The following is a 20,442-nucleotide window of genomic DNA, read 5'->3' as shown; positions in this document are numbered from 1 at the left end:
TCATCAAAACCTTCACAGCCCGGCTGCGATAAACTAAAAAGGCTCGAAGGTTTTGTTTATATAGGCGGACGGCAGGTGAGCGACCAGTGTGCCTATTTGACTCAAACATGGCACAGGTGTTCAGTGATGTCATGCTCTGGGAATGTAAACATCTTTGTGTTTCCCCGAGGGAACAGACAGCTGGGGTTCTGCAGGGTAATGGTGGTGGTACCTTTTTTTTTTTTTTTTTTCAAACGACCCCTGTAGACCCCGTCAATGTTAACTGATCTGGTGGTAATTCCTTGAGAGTAAACATTTGTCACAGTGTTAAAGTGAATATACAACATTTCCCTTGACCTTTTTCCACAGGTCACGTCACAAAATGTCAATATAGATTGAGATTATGTTCTTCAAAGGAAAACATTAGTCATCACGTTGAAAAAAACACACACAAAAATCGAAAACCTCAGGATCCTTTTTCAAGGAAAATGACCATGTTGATTTAGCATTGTGTTCAAAGGTTAGCTTAGAAAATGACTGATAAGACAAAAATGCTGGGCAGCATGGATTAATAGTGTAGCTTTTGAAAGTTAATAAAAACACTCATCTTGTTGTCTGTACATACCACAGCGCACGTGTTAATGACACAAAGTCTTCGTGGTGTGTTACAAACTGTGCAACATGTGTTGTTTTCACTTCAGGAATACTCTGTGCACTAACTAAATATATGATACCACAGGCATTTATTGCAATAAAAGCAATATGACAATACATTAATCAAACATCTCGGAGGCCATCTGCGAACATATTTAACGGTTAAATGTCAACAAATATAATTATTAACATACGTCAATCTTTTTTTCTGTGGCAGTGAAGTGATAATTCTTTGAAATGTGAGTTCAAACCACTAATTTAGTTATATCTGGAAAGTAAAGCATATTACTATTATCATTGCGATGCCTAAAAAGTGCAATGTGAGACACATGTCTAGGTGGGAGCATTCTTAGGTTAACCGCTTTCATTTTGATTTGTAGAATGTAAATAGAAAACTAAAGACATCTGTATGACAGTCCTGCTCCACATATGCATGTGAAGCAGTTGCAGGCCTTTAATTCATCTCAACATGAAGACGAGAGCCATATATGAAAAAGTGCAGTTTATAATAATAACGCCGCATGCAACACGTGGATTAGAATAAGAAATTGCCCTTACATACATTTCTTCCGTCTCCCACAGAAGTGTTGCCTCTGCCTGGGGTCCCGGTCGTGGGGATGGCCGCCGTCCCGATGGCCGCCGTCACGATGGCCGCCGTCATGATGGCCGCCGCCACGATGCTCCATCGGGTCAGCGTGACCGCCGCCGCCTTGTTGATCGCCGTGATTCGCGGACCTCTTGGTGACAAAGTGTCGGCTCGATTCGCGGCGAGAGGAATCCGGGGACCTCTTCCAAAAGGCCCGGGGGTCGTGACCTCTCGGCCCAGCCCCCTTGCTCTTGTAGAGGATGTGTGGCTGGTGGCCGGAGGGCGTCGTAACGTTCCCTGTCTGGGCCGAGCGGTGGGACACGGGTCTCAAGAAGTAGTCGGCGTCCTGTGTTCTGATCAAACCTGACTAGAGGCAAAACAGAAAAGTCTTGTTAGCTTTACAGAGCTAGCTCTTTAGGGATCGATTTAGCCCGGGGGGAAAAATATGCTCTATTTTGCAAAACTACTGTAAAAGTCAGGTTTCAAGCCGCTACTACCTTCGGTGGGTAACCCCGCTCGCTCCCTGTTGTAGCCAGCTAGCGCGGCTGCTAGTTCCTCACTAGCTCCCCGCTGTAGCCAGCTAGCGCTGCTGCTCGTTCCCCATTAGCTCCCCGCTGTAGCCAGCTAGCGCTGCTGCTAGTTTCTCACTAGCTCCCTGCTGTAGCCAGCTAGCGCTGCTGCTAGTACCTCACTAGCTCCCCGCTGTAGCCAGCTAGCGCTGCTGCTCGTTCCCCATTAGCTCCCCGCTGTAGCCAGCTAGCGCTGCTGCTAGTTTCTCACTAGCTCCCTGCTGTAGCCAGCTAGCGCTGCTGCTAGTACCTCACTAGCTCCCCGCTGTAGCCAGCTAGCGCTGCTGCTAGTTCCTCACTAGCTCCCCGCTGTAGCCAGATAGCGCTGCTGCTAGTTCTCCGCTGGTTCTCTGCTAGCTCCCAACAACCACTGAAGGTAGCAGGACCAGCCGGGCTCAACGCAGCAACTTATGCTAGCAGCAGCAGCAGCAGAGGGGAGCTAGCAGCAGCGTTAGCTAAGGTAGGAGCAGCTTGTTATCCGACTTTTACGGTATATACATATGTTTGACTTTCTCAGAGTTAATTCAAGGAGCTAGAATATTCTAAAGGGACTCGTCGAGTGTGTATTGTTATAGTGTCTCGTGTCCAACAGCTGACACATCCTCCTCCACTCAAAAAGGTAGCCTTTGGGGCTGCAGTCGTATTGTTACCAATAAACAGAATAATACCCTTCACCAGCTATCCGCTTAGCTTTCCAATCCGTCTCTGTCAGCAATTAGTCAAGATTTTACTCCGGGGTCACTGTGAACCTGACCTCAACCCCCCTAAACCTCTGCGAGGCTCAATTACTGGCCGTGTTTCTTCATGTTCAACATCTGTTTTGCTGTTCGGCTTCAGACGTTATCTCAGCAGAATCTAAATAAGACTCGGTCAGATAGAAAGAGTTTCAAACAAAAAGAGCTGACGTGAGGATGAAGGGAGGTGGCATCTCGCCTGCAAACGACGTGTACGCTCACAGCTCTCAAAGTCTCCGTATTCATTACTCTGGTCTGCACATTAATTAGTAATCTAGCAAACAAAGTATGATCTAAATATGAAACAAATCTTTTCGATTTAATGCATACTTCTTGTGATTGTTGGGCCCCACTTTAAGTACCAGCGCCTTATGCTTTCGATTGTAATGGATACGTTATGGGAAAGCCTATTATAAATCTGAAAAGGTTGGGTGCAGGTTTTCTTCCGTTGACCTTATTTCCTCTCTATCTCCGTCTGTCTTTGTCTCTTTGGGAAGGAGACAGATACTTTTCCTTGGAGATTACTTGGTCTCGGCCTCTCTTTGTCTCTCTCGGTCTCTCCAAACACGCACCACATCTGTGTTGACAGTCAACTGGCACCGAGTGTTTGGACTGTAACTGTTCTTGGCAGAAAGAGCAGTTTCCCTAAAATACGTTTAATTGACTACGTTTTTTTCTTTCTTCTTTTTTCTCTTCACTGGGAATGGAGTGTGAGGTCCTTTTGGCTGACAGAAACAGGCTGACACAGTGGCAGTCGCGAGGCTGCGTCTGGCCCAGGGTCAGCGCGTACGCCTATGTGTGTGTGTGTGTGTGTGCTTGTATCAACACAGCACAAAGGGGATGTGTGTGTACGTGGGACCCAAAAAAAAATTGGTGAGCGTGGAAGCCGGGAAGACAGAGATTATCCACGTGCAACTGGATGTCTGTCCGTGTGAATGGACATATTTGTGCACACCTGTGTGTGCATTCAAGGTGGGAGTGTCTCACGTTGCGTTGTATCCGTCCATCTCGCAGAAGCACAGCTCTCATTGCTGATGCGTTTGATGTCTGCACAATGATCTCCACAACTGATTTCCCCTCCCTCCCTATTCCGTCATCACTCGCTTACCCCCTTCAGCCTTTCAACCACGGCTCAGGAAACCAGTGGAACGGAGTCCTTGGAAAATGCTGCAACTGTGTTTAAGCGGCAGCAGTTTAAAAAAAAAAAAGATGAACTCTGCAAATACAAGCCAGCACAGATGTGTGAGCTGTGACTGCCCCGGTTTGTGGAGTTCACAGCTTTCATCACGCAGTGCGGCAAAAAAGAGTTATCATGCAATTATCTTACAAATATAATGTTATTGATTCTACGGCAGCCAATTTGGCTTAATGTCTTCAAAATATCGTAAAAAAGAAGACAGCCATTTTGATATAATGCATGCATCTGTTTGCCTTCTGACGTCCAAAGAGTTCGTATCAGTTTATTGTCAAATATTTGGCTATTTAGTCAGAAGATATCCTGCTCATATAGCCCACTGTTAACTTGCCCTTACCACAGGTGGACAGCAGTTGTTGTTTACAGGTGTTTCCGCGTCGGATAATGATCATTTCCCAGCGTACAGAAACATGGTGTTTTGACAGACAAATGATAACCCCAAAAACAGCAACGCACAAATAGATTTGGAGACCTATTTACGGCCGGAAAACACACTTCTTCGCCCAGTACTTATTGAAATGAATACAATCTTTTAGGCCCCCTTAAACCACAAACACAATGAATCGTCACAGTGAAGTCCTCGAGTCTCAGACATGTTTTTCTACAGCAGCACTGTCATTTCTACACCGTGTTAAAACCTCCAAAAAAAAAGGATCAGCTGTGGTTTTCGGGCTTCAAAATGAAACAATTTCCCCTGATTTACACTCCAGCTTTCCTTTTGGGGGGGATTAAGAAAAGCAGAGGGTGTGGGATGAATCATTGAGAGAAAAGAGACACAGAGAAGAGCGAGGCACCTTCCACTGGAGCTCCATTACCAAACGGTCACGAAATGAGCTTCGCCGGGAAAAAACGTTGGTTGCGATCACATGTGACAGCCTGCGCATGATCCGGTCCCTCCACATGGCACCGGCCCCGGCGCTGTGTAATCACAGGCGATTGTCATAATTTGGTTCCAAGGCACGGAGAGGCCTCCGGCCTGAACTGCTGTCAGGCTTGAAAATGTCACCCGTTCAGTACGTAGTGAGCGTGGGTGGGTTGAGCGCTGGGATTGGCATTAGCGTGATAGCGTAGACAAGCGTTTCTGGTGATTTGGCATCTGGACCGTAGCATTAAAAAGGAGGGAAATGTATTCTAATAGTAGTAGAGCGAGCCGGGACGGATAAAGAAGAGGAAATCCACGATGGAAAGAGAACAGACACTCTGAAGCTCTATGAAGTATATATATCAGTACATTTTGATAATATTAAGTGTTTTAGTGGTGTTCTGAGCTAATGCTAACATTAGCATGCAACAGACTCACACTCGCAATGACATACAAACATGTCGATGTCTTAGCTGAGTGTGTTAGCATGCTAATATGTGCTAATTCATGTGCAGAGCTGTATTACTTACAGGGGGTTTATTTACAAGATGGCTTTGCTTTCGCTGTCTGCGCACGGCACTTCTTAACTATTAAGAGTATCAGCGTAAACTATCAAAGGTGAATCATGCAGAGATGTAGTCTGCAGCCACGTCAATGTGCATGAAAGTCACAATAGCTATGGCTGAACTCATGGTGACGACGTTCACTCTCTGTCTCTTCTCTTTCATGCATATGCTTTTTTTATGATTTCTTTCCTCTGCCGACATCATGGTTGGTGTAAAACAGATTCACTGACTCAGAAGATCTCCAAAGGTCCATGACGATGCTCCAAACCCTCAGCAAAATGACAGATTTATCGAGATTGCTGTGGGAGCTAATTCTTAGCTAACTGTACATAGTGTACATTAGCATGTCGTGCATGTTATGAAGTCTGAGTGGATCCTTATGCCAACTGTCCATTTCTATTCAGCTTTAAATTGGTTTGAAACAACCCTTATCTCCTTCAAATGTCCTTGTTAAAGTTGAGGTCACATTACGGTTTTCATGCTACTGGTGTTTTGAGGCTCCATCATAACAAGATGCACGTGTCTCCACACACACCCTCTTGTTTCCTCTCATCTACGTCTGCTGTCACACTGACGGGGTGGAATTTTTTTCTTCCCCCTCAAGTTCGATCAATGGCCCTCGTTGTCAAATGAATTCTGCCTTTGTGCTTTTGTCCTGTGCTTCCGATATTCAACCCAGATGTTTATGTTGTATTATTTAACATGTGCTGGTAGGTTCTGGGTTCTTCCAAAGGATGAAAATGTTATATCTAGTATGCAAAGCCAGCTTTATAACAGAAACCAGGGCAACAACTGTCCAGAAAACCATATGAAATAGCAGAATACTGTACGTAAATTCACTTAAAATGTTCTTTTGTCTAAAAACAAAGCAACGTGCGTCCTCTTTGTCTTCTTAACAGCCAACATACACTACAGATGATCTTTTTATGATGTCTGCAGCTTGTAAACTGTGCAGTCTTTAAACCCTCGCCGGGTGTCACACAGGACAACATGCGTCCGCTACTTCCTCAGTGTGTGTGTACGTGTGTGTGTGTGTGTACGCGAAGTCACCGTGCATTTCCTAAATAGCCAGAGTCATCAGATTACACGCTGCGCTCTACGAGGTGGAAATAGCGGTCGTAAAATGCTGAAACACTACTTGGGAGGGCGTAAACAGCTGGACTCTTTGGAGTCAGACGCATCCAGACAAGCAGTGACAGGAAAGGAGGGATGGGTAGGAAAACGGAACTGGGAGGGGGGAGGGGAGGAGAGTAAGAGGGGGGGTGGGGGGGTATTCAGTGCATTACAAGGTGCACCTGATGGTGCACCTTGAGAGTACATAGGTCTCTGCTTCATTCTGCCTTCCTCTCTTAAAGTCACTTGAGACCGACCACCTCCTGCTGTACTTACTTAAAAATCATATTTGCACGTGAGAAGTACAGTATGTACTTATATACAACCCATCGTTTTGCGTATTGTAACCAAAAAAAACCTCAACGACATAATTATTTAAGCTTTTTGAATGCATTAGCCACGAAGTTGCCGCCACGAACCGTCATTCAAAAGCAGATTTTCTGTTCTTTTCTACGTTTCTCTCGCCTGCGTTCGGTGCATGCAAAGTGTCTGGCAGCTGCCGGCACATTTAAATCTTTGGCACGGCGGCGAGCGGCCTCATTGGACAATACGGTAATGATACGCTGACATTTTCACTTCAGCACTATTTCTAAATCAATTAGCGATTTCTCTTCACGACGTATCTTAGTCATCTGCTGGCTCGCCGCCCAGAACCCATTACACCGACTGGGTTTATATCAATTTGGGAAGAAACCCCCCCCCAAATGCTCCAAGCTGACTTAATCCCAGCCTCTGACACACACGCATACATGACTCAGTAATCTGCTTTGTGTGACCGACAAAACCACAGTGACTTGAGCAAATTCAAAACTTGTGATTGTTCTCATTGTGTGGAGAGAACATTGATGATAGCAACCTGCCAGGACCACACCGACTGCTTTTCAAAGCGTCATCACATCAATAGAGCATACCCTCAGATATCCTTGGAAATCCCAGAGGTGGGACGAGTGCACAACATTCTATTATTATGACTACTGATCGGCCCGAGGCGAGAAACACACCCGACCTTTTACAAGAGGAAAACACATGACCTCCAAGTGATTTGTAGTGGGAGGACGCTGAGCATTTCCCTTTGGTGCGGAAGGAAAGGTGTGCATGCGAAAGCTGAGAAAAAATGTGATTAGACGAACAGATACTGTGTAGCTCAATATGAAGGACGCAAGTACATTTTGAGCTAATGCTAACATCAGCATGCAACACACCCACAATGACAATGACATACAAACATGTGGATGTCTTAGCTGAGTGTGTTAGCATGCTAATATGGTAATAATGAGTGTTTTAGTGGTGTTCTGAGCTAATGCTAACATCAGCATGCAACACTCACAACTACAGACAAACATGTCGATGTCTTAGCTGAGTGTGTTAGCATGCTAATGGGGTAGTGCTATAGGTTTAAGTGGTGTTCTAAGCTAATGCTAACATCAGCCTGCAACACACTCACAATGACATACACACACATCAAAGTCTGTTAGCATGCTAATATGTGCTAATTAGCACTGAACACAAAGTTTGGGCTAATAGGAATGTATTCATGTATGTATGTATTTGAGGAAAATAGAAGTATGAAGTACATTTAGATAGTCAGAATATTAACAGAATATTTGAAGTAAGCAGGTAAGTGTTTTACTGGTGTTCTGAGCTAATGCTAACATCAGCGCACAACACACTCACAATGACATACACACACAACGAAGTGTGTTAGCATGCTAATATGTACTAATTAGCATTGAACACAAAGTTTGGGCTAATAGGAATGTATGTAATGTATGTAAATATGTATGTATGTAAGTATGTATTTATGTATGTAAGTATGTATTTATGTATGTAAGTATGTATTTATGTTTGTAAGTATGTATTTATGTATGTAAGTATGTATTTATGTATGTAAGTATGTATTTTTGTATGTAAGTATGAGGCAAATGGAAGTTTTAACCCGGAGACTACGCTAAATGACATCACTCAAGTCACAAGACTTCTTTTTTTCTGGGCTCTAGGAATATCTGTTCAAACGTTTATGCAAGTTCATTCAATAGATGTTGGGATATTTCCGTCTGGACCAAAATCACCCGAGATGTCATGTATTGGAAGAAACAAAAAAAAAAGAACAATGCCTGCGTGCCGCTCTCACCCCTCAACTCCCTCACCCCTATAAAAGCCAGACTGAAGAGGATTACGCCGCCGCATAAAGTCGACACATAGAAGGACCTCGCTTTATGATCCCCTCTTCCACATGTGTGTCACCGCGTCTCAAACCATTTGGCAGGTGAACAGAGTCGTGGGATCGGCCCGCTTCTTTTATTCCTCCAATTCCTTTGCTTGTAAGTACAAGATTTTTATGGTTGAACTCCCTACTGTCATCAAAGCGGGGCAAACCACTAAATGGGCTGCCAGAGGAGTTGAAAAGGCAATTTATGCATAAGCTTTACAACGTAACACTCCTTACAAGGGGGTTTTCAGCACTTCAAAATGCCAGAGGGGAACAATGACTCTCATGGTACTTGACTGTACATTTTGTATCCTTCCCTCTTTTTTTTTCTGTCTCCCTAAACTGGCGAGCCGGGAGAAATATACCAGACAGAGTGTGTGTGAGTCAAACACATGCAAATGAACAAAGACAAAGCAAGTCAATTTTAAAAAGGATCCATTAAATCCCAACAACCACTGCGATCGCAGCAATGCAGAGAATGTGAGTTTACAACATCTCGCTGAGCGCGAGCCGTCTGCACGAATGCAATCGCGACATCAATATACATCGAAAAAAAAGAAGCACGTTCCCTTCTTTGTTTAAAGAGACGCATTACAACACACACGCGCACTCAACAAACAACGTTTGCACACGTAAACACAACGAACATCTGTTGACAAAAAAGAAACGAGATGTTCCTGATGAATCTGGACACTAAAGAGGAAACTTCCATATTTGGGCCACTGGGACGAACGACATGTTTTTACACCGAAAGTCCGTTTGGATTCGGCTGTGTGGGATTTCCAGGTCAGGGTCGGGAGATAAAATGTCTCAAACAAAGCAAAGCCAACGAAGGGGATGGAAGGATCTCATGTGGGCAGCATCACGCCAGCGGATGCAGCTATTGATCTGAGTGCGTACGGTCAATATCGACCGGCCTCCTGCCAGACTTTGACCAAAGTGCGAGGCCTCCCCTGAGCGCTCAGGTGCGACCAGGTTTTGAGCAACTGTCGTCAAATAATCTGGAACATCTGGTGTGTAAAGAAACCTTTGTTTCTTTTCAGTGCCTCGGCCGCAGCCGGATGAGTTCAGGTACATAGGATATTGCAGTGTTCCAGTCGTGTTTATGCCCTGATTTTATATTCTCATGAGTCTGAATATCATTGTGTTCCGATGTGGAAATTCCCATTCACGCATTGACCCGGGTCCATCCCAACCAGCCTCCGTCGTGAGAACCACATTTACAGTCTGAGCAACCCCTGGACCTTCTGGCTGAATCTTTTATTGGAATCTGGTCTGAAATGCACACGCACACACACACACACACACACACACACGCACACACACACACACACACACACACACACACACACACGCACACACACACACACGGAAGAGGAATCCCCGGAGATATGCCATCCTGTTTCTAAACTTTCAGAGGGCCATTCTCAGACAACATATATATTTATAAATAAACAGCAAATAATCAAAAACCAAGAAATGATCATATTTTAAATACTGGAATGCGACGCTGAAGTGAAAGATGTCATAGTGGTTTTTAAGCTTCGCAAATCCGGCAAATTTGTAAGCTTGTTTTAGTATTTTCTGCTGTACAAGGTCCTCCAGATGCAAAGTTTATATCTCCACGAGCTCAAATGTTCTCAAGACTTTTTCAATCCATCGATTGCCAGATTTCGCTCACATTTAAGTGCAAAAAAAACAACAACCCAGTAACATTACAGGAGTTTGTCTCGTTGCTGCCCGGCTGCTGTTTCCAGTGATTGTTTAGTTGTAAATGAACACATGTGTATGTGAGTCCAAGACTGAAAGGATGAGTGTGTGTTCATGAAGCGCTTTGTTCTCCAGGCTGCGAAGAGGACGAGTGTGGTCTCACTGCTTCACATGGGCTTACTTCATCTCATTCTCACAGTCATGTTTCCTCTGGAGAAGAGGAGGACCACCAAGGCAAGAACTGCAGCTTTAGCGATCTTACTTTGCAGAAGACAAACAAGTCCGAGTGTACTAATTAGCATTTGTACTTTTAATGCCATAAAATGACTTTTATCTGAGATGCATGACTAAAAATAAATAACTTTTGAACATCACCACGTACGAAGGCAAATTAATGTCAAAAATAGCAAATGAGCAAATGAGCGCTTAATGTAACGAGCGCTTTTACGTCACTGCGCGAGCGAAATCCCCGCTCGCGTGAGCAGAAGTTAATCTTTCAAAAGTTGCTCTTGCAAAAGTTGCTGCTTGCTCTGAAAGCTGTAAACTGCGCTCGCGTGTCTGTTGCCTGACAGTTATACGTTGGTCTGTTGGTCTGTTATGTCTCAAACTGAATCCCAAGTTTATGCAAAAAAAGTTTTTACCGCCAACTTGCAACTTTAGTCCAATAAGATTCTTGATGAACTTTTGCGAGTGCAACCTTTGTGGATTGATGTAAAAGCGTTCGTCTGAGTAAATTACGTGTGAAACTGTTTGATTTGCGCTCGCGTGGAGCTCATTTGCGCTCTATATTTATGACATGAACTTGCCTTCATAAACTTGTCTAATAAGTAAGCTGGCTCCCGAGTTGCCCCCCACCGTTCCTAAATTAGACAACTCAGAGCAATTACGGTTTCTATCTGCTGTGTTTTGCCATTTGCACTCAGTCAGTTCCCAAATATTATTGCTTGGAAGGGTTGAGAGTGAGCCTCATAAAACACTGAGCTGGTCAAACAGTATAATGTGCATAATAAATATGAAGATAAACTACCGCCGTCACATTGCTTTGGGCATGTTATGCACGGTGATTTTCTTGGCAAACACTTTGCAGTGTTCACAGACGTGACTTTTTAATTCATTAGTGCCGGTGATTCATTAGCTGATTTAGGGAAAAACCTGCAATACACACAGAACGAGTTTTTAATTTAAAAAAGACGTACAAATAAACCGACCCTGCAGTCTTTTTTTACCCCCCTCCCCTTCTCACCCAAATCCTCCCGCAACCCGACCCCCGAGCGTGTTCAGACTCACCATCCCCGTGCATGTGGACAATGCCACCGAGGAGTTGACCTTTGACCTCAGCGACCCCTGGTAAAAGCAGAGGTCGTGCTGGCGGCGGGCCCTCAGGCTCTTCGTGCCGTTCTTTCCCAGGAGCTGGACGGTGAAGCCAGGTGCGATCAGGCTCTGCGAGGCCTCCGTCAGCTCCATGTGGAAGTCCTGCCCCAAGCCGCTCACTCGGAAATGGACCGTTTCGCCGCCGCCGCCGCCGGTCTTTGACGAGCCGGCCAGAGATCTGCGTCGCCTTCTGCGCTGGTCGTGTGCAACGTCGTGAGAGATGTAAACACCTTGGTTGTTTACCTCAAAGGGAGCCACTATCTCATATTCTGGATGAGAGATAAAGGATGGAAGAGAGAGAGGAGGAGGGAAACATAAAAAAAGCAGATTATTGGATGTTTGGGCTAAATTTTAAGTCCCAGTATGCCCCATTCAGACAATCTTTTGACATAAAATACCTAATATTTTCTATTTTTGAACCGAACGACACAGTTTCTTGACTGAAACTCCTTCCTAACAGGACAAGACTTTGTTTTATTGTGATTTTTGTTGCAGATTCTGATTCTTTAGGTCATAATCTTTCCCAAAAGGTGTCTTATTGACGCTCCAGGAGGCTTTTTTGGGGAATCTGGCTCATATCATGCTGGATGTTCATAGTTACCATCAAAATATATGTAATACGAATATATTTTTTTTACAGATATTCCTTTTTTTTTCTTGTAATTAATTTGGGGTTCCTACAACGACTCAAACAAGGAAAAGAGGTCTGGAGACAAAATTGGTTCCACAGTTTTTAACAGCTTAAAGCATAAAATCTACCTTCAGAATATGAATATATTTAATATATAGAGGTGTCGTGGCATCAAACAGGGGCAGAGATTGCTGAGAAAAAAGCTGTGATTTCATGAGCTATATTTTGCAGATGCAACTTGGCAGGAATTAAACGCGCCGTCCTTGTGGTCAGTAACTTCATTAACTCCATCTGTCGAAACCATTCACTGTGACAAAGAGCATCCTGTGTCAGCCGCCACCTCGGTTGCATCACAAGCTGAACACAAACTACGAGCTTTTGTGCGTCCGCGAGGTTTCCCCTGATCTGCCTCGTATACTTTTGCCGGCCCGGGTCAACGCAGAGTTACAAGAAGAGGAAGAGTTTGAGACAATCCCAACGCAGTCCCTTCAGCGGAGGAGTGAATCATGTTTGACCTTGTGTTTTTACTACGCTTTTTACTACGGCTCGGGCTGAATAACTGCAGGTCATAAAGGGAGATGGTGGCAGGTCACAGGCCGGGCCTTCTAGACCACTTAAACCGTCTAAATGGCTTTGTGGCCGAGGGTCAACTCCGGAGAAGTAGCTGAAGTCCTTCAGCCGGATCGCGATTGGTTTTCCAGAAGGAATCCGTGACATCGCACGCCGCTCGCGTCCAAACCTCTGAGTGAGAGCGTTAAGTCATCGTCTTGCTTCTGGTGACCGTGACGCACAAAATCATCTCGCACAATGCTCCAGAATCTATCCAAAGCGTGAATTTGTTTCAGTCGGGAGAAACTTGACACCAACTTGTGTTGTTGTGCCGTGAGCCTTTTTAAAAAAAATGTATTTAAACTTTTATTTAACCAGGAAAGTCCCATTGAGATTAAAAATCTCTTTTTCGAGGGCCAAGACGGGCAGCAGCGTAAAAAACACACAGAGTTACAGACAGAAAACATAGAAGAAGACAAGTTAAAACAGTCAGTTTAAGAAACATTTACATCTTAGGGAACCTGCCTCCATTGCTTTCTTCTAGATTTAAAAGCGGTTTGAGTTCTCTGAGCTTTAAAACACTCTGCAACATCTTCCATGTTGATGGGGCAGCGGACACAAAAGCCCTTCATCCCATTTCCGTTCTGGCATGTTGCACAAAGCAGGCCATCCCACCCGAGAGTATAACCATCACACACACCTTCAAACACTTCGAGCACACAAATCGACGCTTGATTTGGTTACAGGGTTGCAAAGTGCTCGGTCGTGCCGACGGGGAAGACGAGACGCGGTCGCTTTATCAGCTTTTAAGTGCAACGTCGTGGGGGGGGGGGCGTCAACAAGAGCCGTCCTCTATTACTGTACAGCGTGACCTGCTCCAGCGAGCCCAAATAATGAGTAAATATAGCGCCCGCAGTCCAGACAGACATGTTTTGGCAGCGGGGGGGGGGAACATTCAGGGCGACAGACGGTGTGTCATCACCGGTTGCACGCCTGAGGTCCGTGTGGTGCACCTTTGGAAGCTCCTCCCCCTCCCCCCACAACATGACACATGCTTATTAGTGGATGCATTTATTTCAGGCCCTGCATTGTGTTGTGAGCTCTCGTGGAGCCGACCTCCGGCCCCCTTCCAGTGTTACAACGCAGACGCACCCGGAGGGCTGCAGGGCCGCGGAGAGCAGACGACACACACACACACACACACACTTCCAAGTCTCGAGATATGTTCCTGTGCAGCCGGCACCGAAGCACTCAGACGAAAGCAGAAAGCGGTGTGTTCTCTCTATCTTCTGGCGTTCGCGCCCCCCCCCCCCCCTCTCCCTTCACCCTCAACGCACATTAACACCTAGTCAAACTGTGTTTGTTCCGCCCTAACTCGAAAAACAGCTGCAGTGACCCATGTCTGACAGTGTACAAACACAGAGTCTGCGGGAATGGAGGACACACACACACATACGCACACACACGTTGTCTGACGGACTGAGACGAGACCCTGCGGTGGCTACTTTGTTGGTTTAGTGGATCCTGAGTGCCATTAGTACTGATAGGAGGTCCAACCAATGGGCGCTTTGGCTTAACCTCAACAAAAGAATGAACACGTGACGTCTCTTTTCCTCCGTATGGATGTGCAACACATTCATACTCAGCAATATTATCGCTGTGCCGGCCGGCACAGGGCTTTCCCCTCCGCTCTGGTTCACATCATCCCACACATGTGTTCCGCGAGAGGAGAGTCTTGGTGTTTACTTGTGTGTCTGCTTTTCATGGATACAACGCACACAACAACAAAAAACAACAACCAACAACAGCAAAACAAAAGGATCTGAAGGAGAGTGGGAGAGCCGTACACACAGCCCAAGCAGTTGCTGACTCAGCGCACCACATGGGGTCGAGATCCACCAAACAAAGAACAGATGAACGTCTCGCGCTCGCCGCTCGCACTAATTGCCGAATTGACTGAGCGGCTGAAGCCTTCAGTGAGGCTTTGAAGCGGCTCGGGGTGTGCCAACACATGTGCGAGGCCTTTGCATTGTACCATTCAAAGCCACGAGATTGATGGCACACATTGATGCTTGTGAATGAATTGCTTTCATTTGCTCCACAAAGTCCCGTCAGAGTCGACTCGTGAGGTTTACTACAGCAACTCAAACTTCTTCTTCCTTTTTTTGTTGCATTGGACTCAGATTTGAGCTCCACTGCTGCAGCAGACTGCTCTGATGGCTCCGTGTCAGGGCGCAGGTCGCCCCCTAGCGGTGAAGAGAGGCAACACAGGGCGCAGGTGAGCGCTGCCTGATGCTGCTGACCCCGGTGGAGGGATGCAAGGGGAGGATGATACTTTAAATGCACCGAAAAACACAAACATAGCACTCTCTCGCCCCCACACACACACACCTACACAGAAACCTGCAACACGCCGCACAACTATGACGTATACCTGTGTGTTGAGGTAGATTGAGGGATCGCAGCAGGGCCGAGGCGTCTTGGTCAGCGTCATTCAGAAGCCCGCTCTGCAGGAGGGAAGGAGACGCACACGTGAGACTCTCAAAGAAATATATGACGGGAAATAACTCGGCTCTCTGTCATTTGAAGTGTCGACAACTTTTACGAGCTCTGCGTGCAGATGAATGAACGCGAACGTGACTTACTTTGCTCAGAGTGAAGAAGCAAAAGAGCTGAAACGCGAGCAGCGGCCGCGTCGAGGCTCTCCGAGCTGCGCAGGTCCGCAGGAACAGGAACATCTCACCTTTACGCAAACAACACAACAACAACAACAGCAACAACAAACTGCAGCGTGGAGTCACGCCACTTGGCCTCTTGCCAGCTGCTGAAATAGATGAAATGAATAAGTCCGACTGCAGAGGACGCGGCTGTGCGGGTCTCGCGGTGCGTGAGGCATCAACGGGTTCTTCGCTCATCTGCGCCCGCGCGCAGTATTCCGCTTGGACTCGAGTCTCCTCTCCCGGCAAGTCATGTTCTTTTCTTCCACTCCATGCAGAGCCCGACCACCAGTATCCAAAGTCTCTCTCTCTCTCTCTTCCTCTCTCTCTCTCTCTCTCTCTCTAACACACGCGCTCTCTCCGCCGCTCCCTCTCTCTCTCTACCCAGTGACCCCCGCGCACCATTTTGACTCCCAGTGGAATCATGTGATTGTCTCAAATAGGCTCCGTCCCGTCTTTGGCAGAGTCGCACTGTCACCCCCTCTGCAGGGAGCCTGGCCGAGGGAGCACTGAAGGCAAGGCTGCTATGTGTGTGTGAGAGTGTGTGTGTGTGTTTTGGGGGAGGGGGTGGGGCGCTGGTAAATACTGCCAGTAGCCAATCACATTCGACACCTGTGCTGAGCTGTGGGTTTGTGTCCATCTCTCAGGTTGCAGGTAGATGACTGAAAGGAGCTGAGTCAGTGTGTCATTTGCATAATTGCATTGCACTGTAAGGAGACGGCAATAAAAAGGGTATATACATATAATTATATGTATATAAAGTTCCACATCAGGTAGTTTAATTGATTGATGCATTTCAAAGTTCATTTCTTATTGGAATTCAGTAGTCTGGGTTCTGCACCACGTCGTGATGAGGAGATTGCCTCCCCGGAGCTGGTAATCAGTAATTTGTGACAGACTACTACGGCCTGAAATGTAACCTTTGACCCCGCCCTTCCCGTTTCATCCGCCCGCCACTCTCCCATCTCTCCCGTATTTCGCAGCTGCACTGATAGGCAGCGTGCCAACGTGTATAAACTCCTCGCAATCATTCATGGAAAGTGCTTTTTAGGAGTGTGGGAGCCAAAAAATAAAAAAGGGGGGGGGGGTCGGGAGCGCTTGTTTCATATTCTGGGAGCATTTCATCCTCCCAAAAGGAAACCAGATGAGCGCCCAGCGGGGGGAAGTACAATGTGTGACGGTTTACGGTGTGATGGTTTTGGCACAAAGTCAGAATATCTAGATCACAGTGAAGGGAATCAGAGGTGATTGGGTGGTTGCACCGCCTTTTTTTACGCCATGCAGCATCGGTTCCACAAGTGTCGGTGTGCAATGGATTGGTAAAGGCTTCATTTACCCAACGCGAGGGTCCTGGGACAGAGGATGTGCACATTCTGAAGCCCTTTGAGGCCAATTTGTGAATTTCAATTCATTTTCCTGCTGAAACATGCAGATTGCACGTTGGAACATCGTACCATTTTTCACAAATTAACCATTATTGAGTTCAACAGCTCGATAGCCGATGGGTCTCAGCCACAAAGGTTTTGGGAATCCGGCACGGTTAATGACACCCGTTGAGTTTGAGATAAGAAAAGAAAAACCTCGCTATCGTGTTTCAGCATTTTAGAGTTTAGACAGCGGGTGATGAGAGAAGACCTCTCCGATAAATGGCTGCGAGTGAACAAGTGGGACAGGACTTTTCTCCAAAACGCTCCGTCCCGAGGGTTCGTGCGAGGCGTTTGAAGCATCCACCGAATGCTAATATAAAGGGTGCGTTTGTCTTGAAGGACGGGAATAACTGAGACAAAAAGCCTGGAAATGACCAAGAAATGCAACTCCCCGCAGATAAGAAGTGGACGAAACAAGTAAACGTCTGAGCAGTATCGTCCTGAGAGTCTTTTGCTCTAAGTCTATAAAACTGATACATGTTCAACGCTGACTTCCAGATTTCTGCCAGTTCTGGATTTAATCAGTGATATAATGCCATCAGAGACAATTCCTACCACATGTTTGGAGGCTCAGGGAATCTTTACAGTGTCAGCTGCTGCTGGAATTATATCACCCATACTCTTGCATTAACACACACACACACACACATGCACACACACGCGGTACTCACTCTGCACCTGAAAACATGCTGCTCACATATTTCTGTGCGAGTCAGTTTCTTTGCGTTTGCTCGGCATGTGCACAGAGCTGATTGGAGGGGTTTTGAACTTTTGGAACAGTCAGACTTTTGGCTTGCGAGTCCTCCTTTGTGGGCCGTGCGCAGGTATATAGAGCAGACTTTGAGACATGAAGAGAAGACCCCGGAGAGCTGTCTGCCACCTCTGAACCCCGGAGTTCCTGCTCGACCCGCCTCTGTCTCTCTTTCGGCTCGTACAAAGGCAAAAGACCCGGCTCGTGAAGGGAGCTCCTTCCATCCCGTGTACTTCCACGCACACTGAGGCGTCTCACACACACACACACACACACACACGCGGTGCATGCCGGTCTGACAGATTGCACATGGCATCACGCCGCCAGATAAGCACACGTTTAGCATGTTTAACATGTGGCAATAATCTCGTCTTCGGCATACCCAAAATAATGGGAAGAAGCTCGGCTAAAAGCTAATCATTGTTACCCAAACAAAATGCTAACGCTAACGGTGCACGCCGCGCATAACTTAGTGCTGCTGGTTCTGACAACTCTCCTGCTTCATTCAACCCGCACAGAGAAACGTAGCTGAGACTACACACATTTAAACACTAGCTTAAAGGACTAAGCGCTACACCACCTGAAAGCCACTGGACCAGCAGCCGAAGAGAAACTAGCTTCACTTGATGCGGCCGCGACCACAAACTATGTCTTACCTTTGCTGTTTAGCACATCTGTGCGCTGGAGCAGACAAGGAAATCCATTTACTCATAGGACCAGCCCTTTCCCTCCCTGATTGGAAAAAGGGGTGGAGCCAAAGAACCTATAAATGAGCTCACCTGTGAGCCCGGGAGAGAGGAGAAAGAGAAAAAAAAAAAAACCTGAAGCCAGAAACACCACATGGAGGAACGGGCGGAGAGAAGCGATAGTGGGTGAAGGCTTAACCGAGTTGGTCTAACGAACATCGGGAGCCTCAGAGAACTGAAACCGGCTGAATCCTCCGATGCCTGGAAATCAAGATGGACGCCTGAAGCTACTGAGCAGAAGCCGCTTCCCAGAGCGGAGCCAAGTTGGGACCCCGGTCGTAGGCCACCTGAGGACCTCCTGTCCTATCGTTGGACCCGGCAGGTAAGTCCTTGAACACCTTTACGCTCGCCATCTCTATTTCCCCAAAAGCCACACACACACACATACTCAGAAACGGACCTCAAAGGGACTTTCTCACACACCCCTCCCCCACACACTTATTTAGCTGTTCACTGGAGTTTTTCTTTATTCTATTAATTGTGGAAGAGACTTTGATGTGGTATAACCAGACGCTATTTTTTGAGTCTTGTTTTATGTTCCTGGACATTGAGCCTAAGGCCGTACAGAACATGTCCCTGAATTGTTTGTTTGATATGTTCAGTGGCAATGAAACCTGAAAAAGTAAACCGTGAATGAACTATTTTTTTGTTTTGTATATGGTGTGTTATTGACCGGGTCTTTTGTAGTGGTGGAGTTAGACGGGCTAGTCGGGGAAAACCCCAATTGTTTAGCTAGCTAGCTTAAAAAAATGACGTGTTAGAGGTTCTGTAAGGGAAGCCTACGCTACAGCGCTTAATGGCAACTCCAATGTCTCCAATCCAACTCCAATGTCTGCATTGATTAGCTTTACCTTGCGTGTGAAAACACCGTCTGTGTCTCCATCTACCGGATGACTCCTGATACTTTAGGTTGTCAAATAGACCAATAATTCAGTAATTCTTCCCTGGGAATGCTTCCCCCACCCTTTTTAGCTTTGAATGGGAACATTTATTGAGGCCTGATTGATTGATTTTTCAAAACGTAGACCAAAAACTGTTTTACCGTTAGCCGAGAAAAATGTCCCGATGGCTGCCAAATGGACCCAAATGGCCAATTTGAAGATCCTTCCACAACATGGCGTCGCTAAAACCACTTCACTTTATGAGCATTGGTCTGTGCAGAGGTAATGTTCAGATGTGATATGGTTACAGAGCCAAAGAAGCTGTTTCCAGTCCTTCTGTTGATGAATTAGCCGACTCCTGGCAAAAGCTTCCTGTTTACTATTCAAATATGGTGGCAGTGATCTTCTCATGTAACTCTCAGCAAGAAAGCAAATGCGTGTGTTTCCTAAAATCCCAAACTATTCCTGCACTGGTTTTCTGTCTAGGATTTAAAACTCTATTGAGGGGATCCTTTTATATCAGGTCACGAGATACAAATCAAGAAAAAAAACATGGTATAAATGACCCTACCCTAAAAAGTACATGATAGGTATAAAATTAAACATAAAAATCAGGGCTAGAATAGTATATCATCCCCATGTACAAGCTCTAAACACAACTCAAACCATAAATAAGATAAGGGGTTAGGGTTTGTTGCAGAGTTACACTCTTTTAATTTTCTCTTTTTCGAGCTAAAGGCCTTGGGTTCAAGAGGATTTCTTTTATTTTTTATTCCCGTACTACTCACAATGTGGGTCTTAAGTTTCCTAAAAATCCCAAACTGTTCCTGCATGGGTTTTATGTCTGGGATTATTTAAAACTCTATCGGGACCCTTTTATATCAAGTCACGAGGTACAAATCAAGAAAAAAACATGATATAAATTCCCCACACCCAAAAAATACATGATAGGTATCAAATTAAACATAAAAATCAGGGCTAGAATAATATATCATCCCCATATACAAGCTCTGAACACAACTCAAGCCATAAATAAAATTAGGGGTTAGGGTTAGTTGCATTTCAGGCTTTTCCTTTTCGAGCTCGACGCCTTGGGTTCAAGAGGATTTCTTTTATTTTGTATTCACAATGTGGGTCTTAAAGTTTCTTTCGGCTTTTATCTCTGCAGGTATTTTTCACTCCGTGGTCTAAT

General features: G+C 45.8%; 1 protein-coding gene across 1 annotated transcript in view; it reads right to left on the bottom strand.

Moving 5' to 3' along the window:
• LOC137799534 (A disintegrin and metalloproteinase with thrombospondin motifs 16) overlaps positions 1-15,466 on the bottom strand; it is a 52,243-nt gene extending 36,777 nt beyond the window's left edge. The window contains exons 1-4 of the mRNA XM_068596330.1: positions 15,374-15,466; positions 15,163-15,235; positions 11,465-11,817; positions 1,196-1,586 (exon numbers count right to left, since the gene is read on the bottom strand). Of these exons, the coding sequence (XP_068452431.1) occupies positions 1,196-1,586; positions 11,465-11,817; positions 15,163-15,235; positions 15,374-15,466 (910 nt within the window). The remainder of the gene's footprint in view (positions 1-1,195; positions 1,587-11,464; positions 11,818-15,162; positions 15,236-15,373) is intronic.
• Between the last annotated feature and the right edge of the window lie 4,976 nt (positions 15,467-20,442).

Source organism: Clinocottus analis, unplaced genomic scaffold, assembly GCF_023055335.1.
Source record: "Clinocottus analis isolate CAN_PGR_092001 unplaced genomic scaffold, fCliAna1.0.p SCAF_36, whole genome shotgun sequence".
Taxonomy (NCBI): domain Eukaryota; kingdom Metazoa; phylum Chordata; class Actinopteri; order Perciformes; family Cottidae; genus Clinocottus; species Clinocottus analis.
This window is presented reverse-complemented; position numbering and strand designations above follow the sequence as displayed.